The sequence below is a fragment of the Globicephala melas genome, chromosome 14, assembly GCF_963455315.2.
Source record: "Globicephala melas chromosome 14, mGloMel1.2, whole genome shotgun sequence".
NCBI classification, from domain to species: Eukaryota; Metazoa; Chordata; class Mammalia; order Artiodactyla; family Delphinidae; genus Globicephala; species Globicephala melas.
In genome coordinates this window covers 78,595,434-78,614,492 of record NC_083327.1, presented here as the reverse complement: position 1 = coordinate 78,614,492, position 19,059 = coordinate 78,595,434, and the positions used below count along the sequence as shown (strand labels likewise).

General features: G+C 38.7%; 1 protein-coding gene across 5 annotated transcripts in view; it reads right to left on the bottom strand.

The window, feature by feature from the left end:
- The window catches only part of ARID1B (AT-rich interaction domain 1B), a 410,652-nt gene that overhangs the window by 122,124 nt on the left and 269,469 nt on the right, over nucleotides 1-19,059 (bottom strand). For all 5 annotated transcript variants that reach the window (XM_070043437.1, XM_060283285.1, XM_060283284.1 and 2 more), the window contains exon 5: nucleotides 838-1,081. In XM_070043437.1, coding sequence (XP_069899538.1) covers nucleotides 838-1,081 — 244 coding nt within the window. The remainder of the gene's footprint in view (nucleotides 1-837; nucleotides 1,082-19,059) is intronic.

Genomic DNA, 19,059 nt, shown 5'->3' with positions numbered 1-19,059 from the left:
TTAAAACTGCCACCCATGTTTTTAAGATAATAGAACAACCTATCAGGAAATTTATCAGCAATTCAATATCAATTCTGATAGATTAGTAAAAAGTACTTTTCTGGCAGCCAGTCACCTGCATCACGCTAGCAAAATTTACACAGAAAAAAAAATTACACCTACTTTGCAGATAAAGGAAAGCTAGTTGCTTGGTGGGTTTGAATGAATGATGTTTGATATAAGAAAGACAGCTGGGATAGGATGAGGCAACTGACAAGTAAGTAAACAAATACATAACCCCACGCACATAATGAAGGAAGCAAAAGATACAGAAGTAGTATGACTACTGAAATAGCTGAATGCAAGAATTTGTATAAATAACAAGGCCTTGAATGTGTGCTGGCAAATTAAGACAAGAAGTATAAACACTAAAGATATTTTAGAAAATAACTGCCATGGTATAAATTAAATAGAAGCCTAAAAACTAAGGCTAGTGCTACCCATGATCTCACTTTCGTGGCACTTATCAACACAGGAGCTTAGTTAACAGAATCATCACAAAACATATGCTAAGAGAATAAATAATTTTCTGGCATAAGCTAAGGTAAATGTGCGAACTGAAAATATCAAAGTAATTGCTGATTTTATTAATTAGGTGTTTACAGTCATTAGTCAAGTATATTTAGGAACTGGGATGCTTGTATACTTTGGTGATAATTCACAGCTATGCTCCTAATATGTGGTCCCATCATTAGGTTTTTAAATAGTAAAAGAAAGAATGGTATGCATGTTGTTATTGATGAACACTAGGTCTGTATTTACTACAGAGTAAAATAACAATCATTAAGAAGTGAGTACCTGGAATACTTGCAGGAGAAATTGGGCCAGATCGTGACTGGTTGCTTCCTACAGGAGAGCCGACAGGAGAAGGCGATGGGCCCCCAGGGATGCTGGAGAGATGGGGAGATGCGTGTGGAGAGAAAGGCGACTGAGCTGGGTTGCTCTGATCCCCTTGGCTGCTTGTGGACCCGGATGCACTGACTGCTGAGCTCAAAGTTGCTTCCGTTCCCGTGGGGAGGTCATCAATGGAGCCAGACAGGTCCTAAGAAAGAAAGAAATAGCATGCATTTATAGAATAACACATACTTGGACCAATACCTGTTCAGAACACTATTTGAAAATCATAACAATGCCCCCTTCAAAGTTTTTCTAGATAACGCCCAAAATTCAGAGCACGGCCACTTGTTATCAGAAGACTTTAATGAGGTCTCTTGTAAGTTGAACCCATAGGATCTGATCTATCGCTAAAAAGTGAGTAAAGTTGTACCTCCCTTTCATTGAACTATCCTATAGCTTTCCTGTAAGCTGTCAGCATCTAGTCCAACAAACCTGTCAAAGACTCACAGGAAAAGCACTTTATGCGGTGATATACCATCCGAATGGAATGCCTGATTCGTAAATGATTACTTCAGTAAGCTGAAAACTATAGGCTTTGGATCCTCCTGTTTAGAAATCAACATTGGAGGACTGTCTGAATTTCAAACTATGATCTTCTAACGTAATAGTCAAAATTGTAACCAAACCTTGTGGTGAGAAATTCTTACATTTTAGGTAATTGCAAAAGTGCTCTTATAGTAAAAGAGTGATGTGTATTTTTATGTCATACTGTGACAATAAATCCCTTTGAAGTTATGTTGGCAGAAATGAGTCCTAATGTTATAACTTACTTTTTATACAGTTTTAAGCTACACAAACAATCTTTAAGGTCCTGTAATTTTATCATAACAACCTCGAGGCAGTTATTAAAATCCTCATTTGACAGACACAGAAACCAAAGATCAGAGAGTCAAGGTTATTGTTACTAGTTACACCACTGAGGACAGGCGACATCTGCTAAAGATTATGAAGGGAGGTTGAGAGAAGAGGAAGGAGGAAACTGTCTTCCACACCCTCATCAGAGTGAGAGGACAGAGCCTTTAATCTGTCTTCCTCATGGCTGTGGCACTAGGGCATGTGCCACAGCCCCCACCAGCAGGAGTCAGTACATCAGTGCAGGCCTGCCGCAATGGCTGGGCTCCCAGATCACTAAGTCTGCAAACCCAGGGGAGACCCGGAGCTAGGTGCTGAATGAGCCCTAAAGACTGAGAGGCAGGATAAAAGATATTTGTCTTGATAATCTAGGACTAAATACTGCAGAATGGGATCAGAAATACCAGGTTATGCTACTGTCTGCAAAGCATATTCAACACTAATTGACATCTTCCACTCATGCAATTTTATTAATGTTTAATTTTACCTCACTGCTTACTACTGGGACTGCTGAAACTAGGGCTTTGGAAACTGGTGGAGGAAGATGCTTAGGATTGGAAGAATGAATCTAGACCAGGAAGTACAAAGGGGGCCAGGTAAAGCAGAGCTGGTTAGAGCTCTTCAGGGTACCCCAAAATGTCACAAAGCAAACTCAGAAACAGGATCCTAGGCTCCTGGAAAGTTTATCTGTTAACCATCTGTTATATAATTAACTTCTCTTTTATTAACAGCAAAATTGCCAATGATTAAAAAACACGTTCTAAAGAAGAACTGATGAAAATCTCACAAAAAAATGAATGTTACAGAAAAACAAAAATTTCTTATGCTAAGAAGAATAACATTTAAGTAAAATAGAGTAATCTTCAATGTCATATAACTGAGCTTATAAGTAAGAAACATTAATAGTAGCAGGTGATTGAAAATATCACCTCCTAGAAAAAGTATCATCTCCAAAATAAAATGGGGCAAACTGAACCACATTTTCAAAAGTCAGAGAAAAAATATATAAACATCTCTACTTAGGGCACGTGAGATGCATGATTTTGCACATGTTCAGCTGGTAAAACATTGTATTCAGCTTGATTACTGGGTTCAACAATAGTTCGATTCAGACTTTCAGAATTTTTTGTGAAGCCAGGTAGAAACAGAGGAAGATTATTAAGCAAGTAATATGCTACATCCAATGTAGAAAGGATTCACACTTCAGCAATCAAGGCAATTATCTGAGTTCCTGGAAACAAAACTTAAGCTAATAGATGTGTGCACATGCACACATGCAGAGCTGCTGAATGCTGAAAGGGACGACAGGACAGGATTCCACCCACTCCTCCCACCCCAGGCTGAATGCTGAGTTGCCTGACATCTGCCCCCCACCCCACCCCCACCGTCTCAGAGCCAGGGAGGGCGGGGGGTCTAGAAGAGTGGCTGGGTCCTGGGTAATTCTTAAAGTACCTGCCCCTAAAGCATTCCCTTCCTAACCTGAAATAACCAATTCACAGAAGTGCGAAGGGACACACCTGTGGGCTCCAGGACAAGGCAAGCTATGGCTTGCCTGAGGGATTCAACAGAATCCCTCAGAATTCAACAGAAAAGACAACATAGATTCAGTTTTTAAAGACATCACTATTTGAAGTTAAATAATTTTATGCAAATCTTTCTTCATAAAAAAACAAACTGTTACTTTGAAAATTTTAAAATTCTCTACAGTACCTATAAATTCCTTCCCTGTCCTCCCTTAAAATTCCATGTCATGGTTGAAAAAGTGACACGGATGGGTGTTAAGAGAGCTTCGTTCAAGCTGCAAAGGCATGAAAAACATTTCTGTTGTTCAACAAGCTGATCGAAGAAATATCAAGAGAAAAATATAAAAATGGTGGCTTTCTTAGTGTTCACAAGTCATCAGAATTTCAGTGCTGACTACACCTCAGTGTAACAGAAGAGTAATAAAAAGATATAATTTCTATATTACTGTTATACACACACGTATCTTTTATATGTAAATTATAGAGAAATATTCCCGCCCTGCAGATACTTAGGGTATCCATATGTATAGCTATCTTAAAACGTTAATAAAAGAAGTTCAACAGTGGTTTAAACATTCAGCCTAGTTAACAAAGAAGCTCTGTAACGAATACCCCTCTAGAGGACAATTTAGTCAGCAGGGCACCAACTCTATTCTTCTTTTATAAGTACTATCAGATCTATGATGCCTGTGAAGAACAGAGAGACCTTACTGCATCTCATTCTAACCAAGCCACCTTCAAGCTACAGTGCTTCCATTTATCTTGCTGGAAAGCTGGCAGGTAAGGTAATTGCAGGGAGGACTCTTTTAAGGGGCTGGAGTCCCCCTGCCCCACAGCATTCCTTACATCCTTCCTCTTTATTGATGGAATGACTGCTAAGGCAATGACTTCATGGGCTCATGCATAGTAAATTCAATATTTTGCCATGACAATTTGATTTGGCAAAATCTTGCAATCAAGTTCGGTTTTCAATATCTGACATCACTCAGAATGCCGAATACTTTCCAGCACACCCAAAATAATACAACCCCTACTATCAGCGGTTAGTTTATATTTAGAAAATCAATGCCGCTTTTTGGAAAAGCTTGTTTTACTTTAAAATTTAATTTAAATGCAAGTTCCCTGCAAAGACTTTCCCCTCTGTAACCATCATCCTTCCACCCTCCGCCCATGTAAAATTTTCATTCTAACCCAAGTGACAAGTACAAGAGATTTCACTGTGCTTAGAACGAAATGCCACCGGGGAGCAATAACAATCCTATCAGACTCCGACAAGAGAAACACTTATGAATTAACATAGAGCACAAATATGTTCCTGATTGACATGACGGGATAGGGTGGGGGAGGGCAGTGACAGAGGAACGTATATAAGAACATGCCAGGAAGGAGCACAGGAGGAATTTTTAGAGATCTGCAAATATATAAAATAGACATACAACATTAAGTATAAATATGTCTGCATACTATATATGATCCTCCCTAAAAATACTTTATGTTCATATATTATGACTTACTACCTCTAGAGACATCTTTGGTTTTGATGGTAATCAATTTATCTGATAAGTTAGTTTACTAAAGGATAAATTCAGTCAATGCTGGTGATGTCTTACTGTCTTGAACTGGGAATAAGCTAGAAAATTTTACTCCCTTGTTTAATTAAATAAGTGGGTTTTTTAAAAAAGCAAATCAACTCCAAAATACTCTCAGCTACGGTTCTCAATACAATTAGTTGACGGTATTATATCAGCCATTGGTAGAAAACTGCAAAGCGTCACACACACTGGGCATCTCTTGCTCAGAAGTGCCCCAAGAGAGGATGAGGATAAACACTGAATTAGAAACAGAGAGGATATTTCAATCAATGAGATGAGTTCAGGTCTCCTGTTTAAGGATTTTTATACGATACAGTTAATGATTTCTCATTGTGACTTCCCATGGGCTTGAAGCACAGGTTAAAATGGCAGCCTGATGGTCTTTCAAAAAGTCTCTCATGATCTTCAAACGCAGAAATAGTGTCTCTTCTCCTTTTTAGAATATTGAATATCAAATCCTGGCATGCGGTTTTTCTTTTTCTCTCTCCAACTAGACCCTAACTTTCTTAAGGGCAGTGACTCCTCGTGCCAGGTCTGGTGTTAGAGAGGAGCATTTGACTGGTCACTGGTCAGTGCCACTGAATTTATAAGCTCTACAGTAAAATGCAGCTGCAAATACTGTACAAAGTAAGCCAGCACGCGCACACATTTCTGAATATTTACCATAAATGCTCTAGTGAAAACGACTGAGATCGCTATTAAAATTTACCACTGAATTCTCGGCCCTCTGTTTCCAATTAGCATCCTGGAGGCCAAGCATCTAGCCTCGTTAGATGCTTAGCTCTTTGGAAACACACTGTAAAATCACTTCATACCCTCCAACCTTATTTTAGAACTATCATTTCAGACATGGGATACAAATACACCTTGAAGTTGATATTAGAATTGAGCCAATAATTTGACTGACATATATACACAAAAGGAAAAACCTCACAGTGACTGTTTAATTTCCATGATGTTTGTAGGCTTCTTTTCAGCACAAACCCATTTAACAGTGCATTTCAAAGACGCCCACCAAAGTCCCTGCTGCTTTCATTTGTCTAGACAGCAAATGAGTTAAAAGCTTAGACTTCCTGTCTAAATGAATTAAAAAATGCAAAGGCACAGAAAGGCAGAATCCACAAAGAAAATCCTTCCAAGCACTAATTTTTAGGCCTGCAAAGCATCTTCTTACAAAGTTATATATATCTCCCTTTCTTCTTAAACATGTCCAATAACAAATATTTATCTCTTTGTTATATGTGACAATATATACAATCCTTAGCCTTAATATGTAGAAGGTCAACTGGAAAAAAAATATTTGATCTTAATTTAAAAATAGTCACAAGCTCAACAAATGACAAATTCATATCCAAAGCCAGGGATAACACAAGGAAAATTAATGAGTCAGAATTCATTTTAAGGGAGGTAGCCAAGAACCATTTTGGGGGGAAATTACTTTCACCTGATTCATTTGTATTCTTTCTCAAGCAAAGATTCCATTACGGGTAACTCTCATTTTAAAGGGACATATATAAGGATAATCAGCTAATCTGATACTTTACAAAAGCAGGCCTCAGAGTTAAGCATACTATCATAAGCAAAAATTTTTATAATGGTTATATTTCCTTTGATTTTAAAAAAATTCACACTCAAAATAAAAGCTATCCTCAAAGGTCCTTGGGTTAGAAACCCCTGATACGAAATGTGCTGCCATTCTAAATTTAGAAGTGGTGAACAATGTAAGTATGAAATATGCATCATGTAAGGGAATTTTTCTCCATTGCACAGGCCTCAGGGGGATCCTAAATTATTCTGTTTTTGAACTCTGCCCAGGAAGAGTCTCTGCTCTTCCACTATTAACAGCAGACATTATGTAGACCAGGAATAACAGCACATAGACCCGTAACCACAGTATAGGCAGTCTTAAACTTAAAAATAATTTGGTAAGAAAATTTATTTTACAGTTATCTTTTGGTTGCACGGAATTTGGGATTAACACTGTCCTCTTGGTTACCATCCTAGGCTACCCTTTCAGGTGATGATGATGACGTTCATGATCACGATGATTTGATGTTTAGCGATAACAACTGTGACTACCATTCTCCATAGCAGAGATATTATGTACATTTTCTTTCATGAGGAGACTACAGCGCCTTGTGAGCTCCAGTCCATTGTTCCTACCAGGCAAAATGTTTTTTAACTGATTTCATTGTCCAAAATAGCCAGGACCCTTCTCGACCTCAAGTCAAGGCCCAAATCAGTGCTGAAAACACTAAAAAAGACTCCCATATGAATAAGTGCTGGCCCTTTGTTATTTCTAAGGGCAATGGCATCTTAAAGAATATACTAATTAATACAAATGACAGACTACTGGGGGAAAATAAAACTATATAATAAAGTGAGAATACTGAATAATTTGGGGAGAGATATTTGTACTGAGTCTTACCCTTAGGCAGGCATGCCCTCTCTAAGGTTAGCAGATGGAGCTGCGGGGTGGGTAGGTGGGAGGCAGTAGGGGAAAAAAAGGTGGAAGACAGTTTTTACATGTGGATGACATTTTATGTTTAAGTTGGCCTGTATAGGTTGACCTTGTACACTTAAATGTCCTCCTTTCATGGAGTCTCAATGAAAAGAGACAAACAGCTAAACAGAAATTCTAAGAAAAAGCGAACTAACAAGTGTGGAATAAAGAATGGTACGTCTTCAGCCAGCGCACATCTGCCCAGGGGCTGCTGTCTGACACAGGTCCAGACTAGGAGTGAAGGTGTGCCCTGTGGACAAATGGAGGGCAGAGAGAACAATGTGTGAAGGCAAAAAACACTAAGGGAGGCCATGCCCCTTGGGAAGGGTGAGGAGATCAGAGAGGCTGGAAAAGCAGAGCGAGAGAGGATGAGGCTGAAGAGGCAGTTGTGAATGACTTCATATGCCCACGCCAAGGAATACGGGCTTACAGTTTTAGGAACTAGGGGGCCAACAGAGGTCTGAAAGGTGAGTTTTAATATTATCAAACAAACAGACAAAAAAATACAGTGGGTGCCAAATGAGAATTGATAAACGTTTTAAGCCAAAAAAAAAAAAAAAACCCTTGTTTTCAAATGTTTATGAACAAAGAATGCTTTAAATGTGATTAAAATGACAGGTACCATTCAAAAATAAATTTGTAAAACTTAAAAAAAATCTATATATTTTTAGCACTATATAACATTTAACAAGTAAATGAACAAAAACAAAAAGTGCCTCAATAACTACAGTCCAGGTTAAATATTAGCGTGCTTTCTAACTGCAATAATTTCACGAGGCTACAGGCATCCTATTCCTTTCATTTATATGTAAGAATTAACGGATAAAATGAATTGAAGGGTAATAGCCTTTACCCTTAAAACAGCACAACAGTGTCTAAAAACTAATTATGAGTAACATAATTTAACAGATTATGTTCTTTAACTATATATTCTATTCCAAATCGGTGACTCTGAAGACATTTAGTTACAAAGGAGGAAAATCCGCCCATGACATGTAGGGGCAGGGATGTGGGTTTATGGGTTGGTGCTTTACAAATATCAATGCCAGGTATGAAACTATAAGTATGAATGACCCACGTGCTTTGAAAGCAAATGGACAAACTAACAAGATCCGTAAATATGTAAGATTTAGAGTTTGTCTACTGATATGAGGTCTTATTGCTGAAAGTACATCATAAATTTTTATGGCAGAAGAGCAATCAACACCAACTTTTTTGCATCTCTCATGGTAAAAAAACAAAAAAACCCCGACTATTGTTTACCTAGAAGTACAATGCTTAGCACACAGAAATTCTGAAAATAAAACTTAAAAACAAAAAGGCATGAACCCTCAGGAGACATCTATTTCTTCACTATATAGCAATGAAATACTTTAAAATAGTAAGACGTATAGGAACTGCAAATAAATTAGCAACTTAAAAAAACAAAAACAAACAAAAAAACCCTCACAAATTGTACCGAGTCTACATGGAATAAAGGGAAGTTCTGTCACAGAATAATGCTAAAACTTCGGTTTTTTTTTTTTTCTTTTTTGCGGTACGCGGGCCTCTCACTGTTGTGGCCTCTCCCGTTGCGGAGCACAGGCTTCGGGCGCGCAGGCTCAGCGGCCATGGCTCACGGGCCCAGCTGCTCCGCGGCATGTGGGATCTTCCCGGACTTGGGCACGAACCCATGTCCCCTGCATCCGCAGGCGGACTCTCAACCACTGCACCACCAGGGAAGCCCTAAAACTTCGTTTTTTGACATTTTCTGCAGTCACGTGGAGCCCTATGAACATACATACTTGTTCTACATCCTTCACTGGATTTTTAAAACCTTTTGTTTTGAAGTGACTTTAGACTTACCCCAAAGTGGCAAAGACAGTACTCACTGTTCTTTCACTCAGTTTCCCTTAACGTTAACATTTTACATAGTAACCATGGCATGTTTATCAAAACTATGAACTTGACATCGGTACAATACTATTAATGAAACACAGACTTAATTTGCATTTTACCAGTCTTGCCAGTAATGTCCGTCTTCTGTTCCAGGACCCAATCCAGGATACATGTCACATTTATTCACCTTGTCTCCTTAGTCTCCTCCAGTCTGTGACAATTTCTCAAATCTTTCCTTGTTTTTCACAACCACGACACATTTGAAGAGCACTCCTGAGGTATTTTGTAGAATGTCCTTCAATTTGCGTCTGTTTAATGCTTTCTCATGGTTAGGCTGGGGTTATAGATTTTGGGGAAGAATACCACAGAAGTGAAACCTCCTTCGCAAAGCAACATATAGGGGTATGATATCAACACGACTTAGTACAGGTGATGTTGACTTGGATCACCTGGTTAAGGTGCTGTGTGCCAGGTCCCTCCACTGTCAAGTTGCTCTTTTGCCCTTTCCACACTCTGTTCATGAGGAGGGAGTCACTGAACCCAGCCACACCCAAGGGAGGGCAATTAAGTTCCACCTCTTGGAGGAGGCTTATCAAAGAATTAGTGCATGTATGTTAATGCCACACAATAATTAGTACATATTTGCGGGGATATATTTGCAACTATGCACGTATCTGTTTCACCTTCAAGTTTTGCCTAATTTTAGTATTTATCAGTCGATCTTGCCTGCAGCACTACTCTAGTGTTCTAATAGTGTTGATTTTCTATTTCCTTCATTCCTTTTACATTTATTATCTGGAATTCCTATGTAGGAGGAGATGTCCTGTCTCCATTCATTTTTACATGGTCAAGACAATCGTCTTATACATCTTTTTGGTGCAACTTAAGTTCCTTTATGATGATTAGGTGATACTCTTATCAACACTAAATGGTAGTAGTACCTCCAGTCGAGATTTCATGATCATAAAATACGGGAGAGAGAAAAATATGCACTCTTTGCTTTTCCAGACACAGCTAGAAGCATATAACTTAGTATAATCACTTCGGACAACAATTCGTAAGCATCTTGTAAAGCTAAAGACGCATCTATCTTATGACCCAGAATGTCCACTCCTAGGTTTATACACTGGCACATGCATATATATACAAGCACAGTAGCATTGTTTCAGTACTGTAATAGTAAAAAAAAAAAATGGAGACAATCTGATTTTCCAGCAATATAAAATCAAGAGATATATTCAGAAAATGGGATACCATACAGCAATGAAACTGAATGAGCTAGAACTAAAAACGTTAATAGGGGGCTTCCCTGGTGGCGCGGTGGTTGAGAGTCCGCCTGCCGATGCAGGGGACACGGGTTCGTGCCCCGGTCCGGGAAGATCCCACATCCGCAGAGCGGCTGGGCCCGTGAGCCATGGCTGCTGAGCCTGCGTGTCCGGAGCCTGTGCTCCGCAACAGGAGAGGCCACAACAGTGAGAGGCCCGCGTACCGCAAAAACAAACAAACAAAAATGTTAATAGGAAGCTCACAAACAATACTGATAGAAAACTGACCAAAAATCTCAACGTAGCAATACTGAACTAATACAGAAGAGATGGAACAAAAAGAAAGTAGTGGACTGTTAACCTGGTAGTGGAAATTCAAAGTCTAGAGCAGCAGCAGTTAAGCAAAGCTCAGAAGAGGTAACGAGAGTGGGAGTAGCATTGTCTACAGATTAGAAGGGAGAACGAAACGAACCTCTGCACTGTCCACTCAATTAAGCCCCACTTCCTTCCAAGAGCCGTCCGCTCCTATCCTGGTAAAGTCTCCCCCGACATCTACAGCACCAGAATGAGCTACACAGCTCCTTCCTCTATGATCCCACATCGTATTTATCAACTACAGAACTTCCCGTGTTGAGTTTTAATGAATTGTTAGCATCTGCTACAATGCAAACTCTGGAGTAGGACCACTTACATTCAAACTTCGGCTTTGACACTGACCCTGACCGTGGGCAACATACTTAACCTTTCTGTGCCTCACCCTCCTCATCTATAAAATGGGGGAAATACTAGTATCTGTCAAAAAGAGTTGTTGTGAGAATTAAATGAGAAGTTATACGTAAAAGAATTAGCCCAGTAGGATCTCCGTTAAGTGTAAGCTATTATCATTATTAACCATAAGGGAGAGGCAGTGGGTTAGAGAGCCCGAACCGTGTGTCACTGGGGATACAGTGCAAGACAACAGTGTTACCGGAAGCAAGTGGCTGAAGAGTGAAGAAGAGGCAGGGAAATGTGCCCTCCCCATGTTTCCTGATCCCAGGGGGTACTGGTGAAGGCTCTGCAGGCTCTAGGGGAACCAAGTCGAGCAAGAGTTAGGAATCCGGTTAAAAAAAACGGAAACCCAGACAGTAGCAACCAAAGAGAAGGGGAATTATGTGTAGAAGAGGTAGGTTTTTTTGTTTAGTTTTTGTTTTCCAGGTGTCTGCTCCATCATTCATAAGCTCTTTAATGAGTAAGACAAAGACGGCCTGCACTGTTTATGAACATAGGCTTTCAACGATAATCCTATCAATGAAGTTATAACAAATATTTGAGTACTGGAAAGTGGTTAAGAAAAACACCCATCATGACTCACTATTTAAGAATCACAAATGCAAAAGTATTACCACAGAGAGACCATTATGCTGTAGAAGAAAGAGTGCCGGCTGTAAGAGGAGTTTAAAGCTCGGTGCCACCACTGATCAGCTATGAACAAGACAATCTAAACTTTTATTCAGTTGTAAAATGGGGATTATAATGTTTATTATCTCAATCACTCAATATAATGAATAAAGCACATGATATGGAAATTGTGAAGAATATCACTTTTAAAACATAAGATGGGGCTTCCCTGGTAGTGCAGTGGTTGAGAGTCCGCCTGCCGATGCAGGGGACACGGGTTCGTGCCCCGGTCCGGGAAGATCCCACATGCCATGGAGCGGCTGGGCCCGTGAGCCATGGCCACTGAGCCTGCGCGTCCGGAGCCTGTGCTCCGCAACGGGAGAGGCCACAACAGTGAGAGGCCCGCGTACCGCAAAAGAAAAACCAAAACATAAGATATTATTTCCTGAGGCTAATTTATATATTAGATACAAGATTCAAAGCACTTGTTTTAAAGAATAAGTCAGAAATATAATAATAATGAAATAAATACTAAGGACATATCAATTCAAATCACAATCTCCTTCCTCAAATTCATATCACCGTTTGTATTAATGCCAAAAAATGTAAAAACAAGAGTTGTTTCATTTCTTCAGTGTTAAAAATTTGAAGGAAGTTTTAAATTATCTTGTTAGGGGCTCCCCTGGTGGCACAGTGGTTGAGAGTCCGCCTGCCAATGCAGGGGACACGGGTTCGTGCCCCGGTCCAGGAAGATCCCACGTGCCGCAGAGCAGCTGGGCCCGTGAGCCATGGCCGCTGAGCCTGCGCGTCCGGAGCCTGTGCTCTGCAGCGGGAGAGGCCGCAGCAGTGAGAGGCCCGCGTACCGCAAAAATAAATAAATAAATAAATAAAAATTATCTTGTTAAACACGGAAAGAGTCTAATAGCTTCAATAACAGAAAGTGTTTTTATATTTCCATTGGAATCATTTTTAAGATGCCTGAATTTTTTAGAAAAAAGTAGAGAATCCAGAATTTTTTTTTACATGATTAGCCTGACTGGATTACAGATGGAAATGCTGTGTAAAGGCTATTTTTCTATTTTAAAATGAAATTCAATACATGCAACACTCCCCCCAAAGTCAAACTTAAAAACATGCATTTTTCTCATTTTCAGTTATGATTTACAGACTCACTCAGATGAGAGGTTGTTTTCAACCTTGTACAGGGGCAGCCGGTCACTCAACACCTCAAGTGCTAGCACTAAAGGACAGTTTTACATAACAAATCTTCCTAAGAGCATATAACCATTTTATAATATATTACTTCAAAACTACTTCTTGAAAGGCGCTGGTTATAAACCTATTCAGGGTTTCAGACAGAAACTTCTAATACCAATAATAACAACGATGATGAGGATCATAGTATCAGTAAAGAAGGGCCTGAGTTAGGTCTTGAAGTCCAGCATGTTTCACACTCAACCACACTACCTCCCAACAGAGCCATTTGTATGCTAGGCAAGGGTATGAGGTACTGTACCTCACACGTACAGGTTAATTATCCTGTTGCTTGGAGCATGTTCCCAGGCCAACAAGAAGAATAGAGTTTTCTCTGATGACCACTTTAAGTGGTCTCAAAGACGGCATAAACAAATTAAGACACAGGATTCTGAAAGGCAGAAGGGTAAAATTCACATTTCCTTAGCCTTCTAAAACCTTTGAACAAGGGAGACACCAAATAACCTGACTCGCAAGCCCATCACATTGCTGAATTGCTCTTTATCCCAGTAAATCATAAGTTTTGAAATAAAACTGGACTTAAACTCTTCATCAACCTAAAAATCCCTGGAAAGTGCTATGAAGCCTCCTTCTGAATCTCTACATCTTATTCCCCTCCTCTAATGACTTACTTTTAAAATGCGTTTATTAGATGTTAGTTTTCTCTTGAATATTTGTATTGTATTGGGGGTGGGAGCTTGCAAGGAATCGGGCTCTGGAACCACAAAGCTGCCCCCAACACTAGCTGCTCTCTCACTGACTCAGAGGACTCAGGCAAGCGACTGAGTCCCATCAGCCGCCACCTCTCATCCGCACACAGTACAGGGACAACAGAAGTAATGACCTCACAGTGCTGGGTGGGGTTAAATGAGGTAAATGCTCTGCATAAAGTACTAAGCATGCTGCCTGGCGCCAGATAAGTGCTCATTAAATATTTACTGTAACGTAGGTACACAGTAATAGTGTAGCGGTTGAAAGCATAAATTCTGGAGTAAGAGCAGTTTGAAATCAAGTCCCGGCTCCATCGTTTCTTCACCTAATCCTGGGTAAGTTACTTAACTTCACTGAGCCTCAGATTCACCATCTAAAATAGGAGGGAAATATTAATAATGCCATGGTGAGGATTAAATATAATTATGAAAAGTATGTATTAAGCATATAGTAAATGTTCAATAAATAGGTGCTATGTATATAAATGCATATATACACATATAACTATACACACATTTCAAATATGTATGTTTTTTAAAAAGCCCTGTTTATAATGTAAAATGCATTTTGAATACAGAATAAAGACTTTACAAATGAGTTCTAGAAAAATATCTCACTTATAATAAGATGGATGAGTAAACAGCAGTGGCATGAAGGTATCCTTCTGTTCTTTAACAAATACTTAACAGATAATATAATGTGCGTTAGGAAAATAGTATAATATTAATTGTTAACATAACTAAGTAAAACAGCCTTTGGCATTTCTGTAAGATGTCGTGTCACCAATTATAAACACTGCACAAGAAGGAGGGCACTGATTGGAAAAGGTAATCAGCCCAGGTTGTGAAGTCTTGGTTCATTTCAAATCTGCACCATCAGTCCTTAGTGGTGTGAATTCGGCAAGTGAATTAATATCCCAAAGCCTCAGTTTCTTCACCTATAAAATGGATCTGCCTCAAAGAGGCGGCAAGAACTAAATGAGTTTAATCAAGAATCCATTTAATAAATATCAGCCATCATGAGTTTGATTTTTATTACGTCACATAGTATCCAGATAAATTTAAAACAATATTTCTTGTTCACATCTAGAAAACTACATGTTAAAGTGGCAAAAAACTAGAAACCACTTAAATATAAATTTACTAGTGGGCTATCTAAAACTACATACTAATTATTAGAAATATATATTTTAAATAATGTAATTTTTATTGAGTGAAAATCAGTAGTAACAGCAGAAAAACAACTACTAGTATCTAATTTATGTAAAACAGTAGAAAATATTTCACGAACATATACATTTATGTATACGTGTAAAATATGTGTGTGTGCATATATCTTTTTAACCCTTGATGCTCAACAAAATTTTAACAGTGGTTATTTTATGTGATTGGATCTGGGAGGATTTTCTCTTTCTTCCCTGTACTTGAGCAGTTATTTTAATAAATGCTGAAGTTTTTTGTGAAAGAATTAAAACAAAAGCAAACCTACAGATTTCAACAGTCTTTAACAAAAGTCCATTTAAAAGACGGGAAATAGCTGCATAGTAGTAGCATTGAATCATATTAGTGTTTTCAGAATAGATGTTAAAACTTAATGCAAAAGTATATGGTAATGAAATAACGGGACAAAGCTGGACAAATACAAATTATGCTCACAGGCATACTTTTCACATTCTTTCAGGCTAAGGTATTTTAATAAAATTTTCCTCATGGTCTTCATTAGCATGTACATGTACATGCATGTACATACTTCATGTACATACTTGAGTAAGATGGCGGAGGAAAACTTTAAAAATCAAATTTTAGGCAAACGGAATACAGCAAAAATATAAATATTGATTTTAATAGTATGGCCTTATGATACAGCAGGCCCCAGCCTGACAACGCAACCGCTAAAAGTGATGAACACTCAACATACACAGACACAGGCACTTTTAGTTAAATGGGTTCCACAGAGCTGGTTCCCCACAGAAGCTGGCATCTTGAACCCAAGGAGTCTCAGAAGAAACAGAAGTCACATGTCTATCAATATTTTAGATAGAATCTAATACAACTGTAAATCTGTCATTGTTGGCAACACTGAAGAAGTAGGACCAGTTAATAGGAAACACTGAATACCACTGCTTCAGGTTTCTCTGTCTTCTATGGTCTAAATAACTCCATACAGAACACTGCCGTCAAAGGTCTCGCTGTAAGAGTTACCTGTTCAAAATTACTGATTTCCTTTTACTTCCAAAGAAAACTACAATTGTAAACACAACTCTCTTTGTGAATTGATGCTTTTAAATCTATTTCATTTGGAAATTGTAAAAGAAAGCAAGCAACCTGAACACTTAAAAGTATCAAAATGGAGTTTAACTAATAAGCGAAGTATAAAATTATAACCGGAGGTAAATTTGTTCTACTGAGCTCACTTTAACTTCTAGAATGAGTAACCACATGTGACTGTTTAGGAGTGCCACAATGGTCCACCAGTTTGTAGACTGTGATATGACTTTCTACGATTTGTCCTAGTGTTGAATATACCTGTCTCTTCTTGCCTTTCTGTATGCTGTTCACTTCTGAATTTTCCTCAACACTGCTAAGTAGATAAGACATCGTATTAAGGAAAAGATGGATTTTGGCTCTGAGAATAAAAGCAATATACTTTTAAAGCATGTATATAAAGATTGGTGAAAACTACTTATGAATTAAATAAAAGAGGAGTGAAGGAAAAATGTAAAACTACAACAAGCATAGCAATCTGTTATGAGCTGAATGAGTGCCAGTTTGTGGGCCTCGGGGCTCGGTAGGATTTCTCTGTACAGTGCCAAACTCCAACAATATTGTTATGGTTAGAAAGGAATTTCTCACGAGAGCTAACAAAGGCAGAAGGTCATAAATAAACCCAGCAGGATTGCCTTGTCAGTTCTCATTATTAGCGCTGCAGGTACTTGCTTTCCTGTGGGCTTCTTACAGGTTCATTTAAGTGTAAGAGTTCCTCCTTGAAAACTCAGATACTCATAAACAAAATGGTTCTTAATCCAGCAAAGAAAAATACTTGAAAAGTAAGAAAATAAGTAAGCAAGTAAATAAATATAGAAAGGACAGAAGCACGGCCAACGGCAGAGCTTAGCCTGGCGTTTCCGAAAGCTGGAGCACCTTCAGTCCTGGCCTTCGCAGCCCAGCAGTGACCAACAGGATGCTCTGCTTTCTCACCACAATAACAGTCTGCAGAATTCTATCTGGGCAGGAAGTGAAGCTGAGCTCCTAAACTGATGCTGACATGTGTTATCAACTGAGGGAAGCACAGCTGTGTGATCATTACTGCAATTATGAAGTGACATTTAGTGTTAACTTGATTTTACTGAGGATTTTTAACTAGTAACAAAAAAAGGAGGTACAAATCTACTAATGACAGAGATGTTGATTTTTAGCAATTAAAAAATAGGAATGTATTATTGGGTCTCTAAAGATAAACATTACCTTTTGCATAAGGCAGATCTACATCTTAAGAGCTCTTATCAATGCCTCTTAATAAAACAGAAGATTTAGTTTTGTAATATTTAAAAAGTGAGATGCAAACCTCAATTCTTTCTTAACTTTAAGTCCTTGTATTCTAAGAAGGGCTGAGAACAAACTTCCAATTATCCCAATACACATAATAATCCAACAGAGAAAAAAACCTGATAAACTTGATTCCATTTACTAAGTCAAAACGAAGACATATTTTTCTTTAGCAACAACAACATATTTCATGGTGTCATTTATTTTCTTTAAAAGGAAAAATAAAATAAGTATCTTTAAGTAATATAAACAAAGGAGAAATATATCAGAAAACCAAATAGAAAATAAAAATCCTCAGTAGTGCCACTATTTAGAGCTAACCAAATTCTAATATTTTGCCATATTTCCTTCTAGTCTTTTTTCTTAAGAAGAGCAAAACAGCATATCTTTTTTTTCTTTTTTTTTATTTAATTATTTTTAGCTGCGTTGGGTCTTTGTTGCTGCGCGAGAGCTTTCTCTGGTTGCGGCGAGTGGGGGCTACTCTTCGTTGCAGTGCGCGGGCTTCTCATTGCGGTGGCTTCCCTTGTTGTGGAGCACGGGCTCTAGGCGTGCGGGCTTCAGTAGTTGCAGCACTTGGGCTCAGTAGTTGTGGCTCGCGGGCTCTAGACAGCAGGCTCAGTAGTTGTGGCGCACGGGCTTAATTGCTCCGCGGCATGTGGGATCTTCCCGGACCAGGGCTCGAACACGTGTCCCCTGCATTGGCAGGCGGATTCTTAACCACTGTGCCACCAAGGAAGCCCCAAAACAGCATATCTCTAAGCACAATGTGTATACAAAAATAAATAAGGCACCAACTGACCTGTCATCCTCTATCAAAAAAATGAACATTTCTCCCCAGCTGATTTTCAGTTTTATAATTTGTGAAGTTTTTATGTAATTGTAAATTTTAAAAATTCTAAGTGTCCCACATCACCCCCTTTAAGAGAATAATGAAAGTTTCCAAGAGTAGAAAGTTGTTCTCAGAGGCTAGGATGCTGGAATACCAATTTGTGCAGTTACTTAGTCAGTTATAGAAACTCGGCTATTAAGTGCGGGTGTGTTGTAAAGAAAGGTATGTTTGCAGAATTACTTTTCACTGGCTTGCAGCCTCTCATTACCTACCACTCATGATTATTAGTGTCAAGCTGATGTTGAATTCTTCACAGAGAAAATTCTCCATGTTTGCTTTAGATACTGGCAATTGGTCTATGTTCTCAGCATTCACAGAGGATTGCCCTTGACTAGCATAACATCACGGGTACAAGGAACATGAATAAATGCTGAAAAGAGCAGTTTAAATGTCCAACAGTGGTAAGAAACTAAAACAGGCCTTACTTTACATTGGTGGGGAAGGTGGGCTTTTCTAGAGAATATTTCTGAAGCAGCTACTACATTAACTGTAGCCTGTATAAGAAATCTGCGGTGTTAAACTCGCGGTGGACCGCAAACGTCATATTACATTTTTCGATTAGTAGCTTTATAACCACGTAGCCCATGGCTGACAATATTAGGCCATAAAGAGTTCTCGGGAACTTACTACTGAATATTCTGTCAACAGTAATAAATAGTAAAAACAAGGGTCCCAAATCTGACACACTTAGGACATGAATTTTTAGACTTCAACAGCTAACTCATGCTAGTATT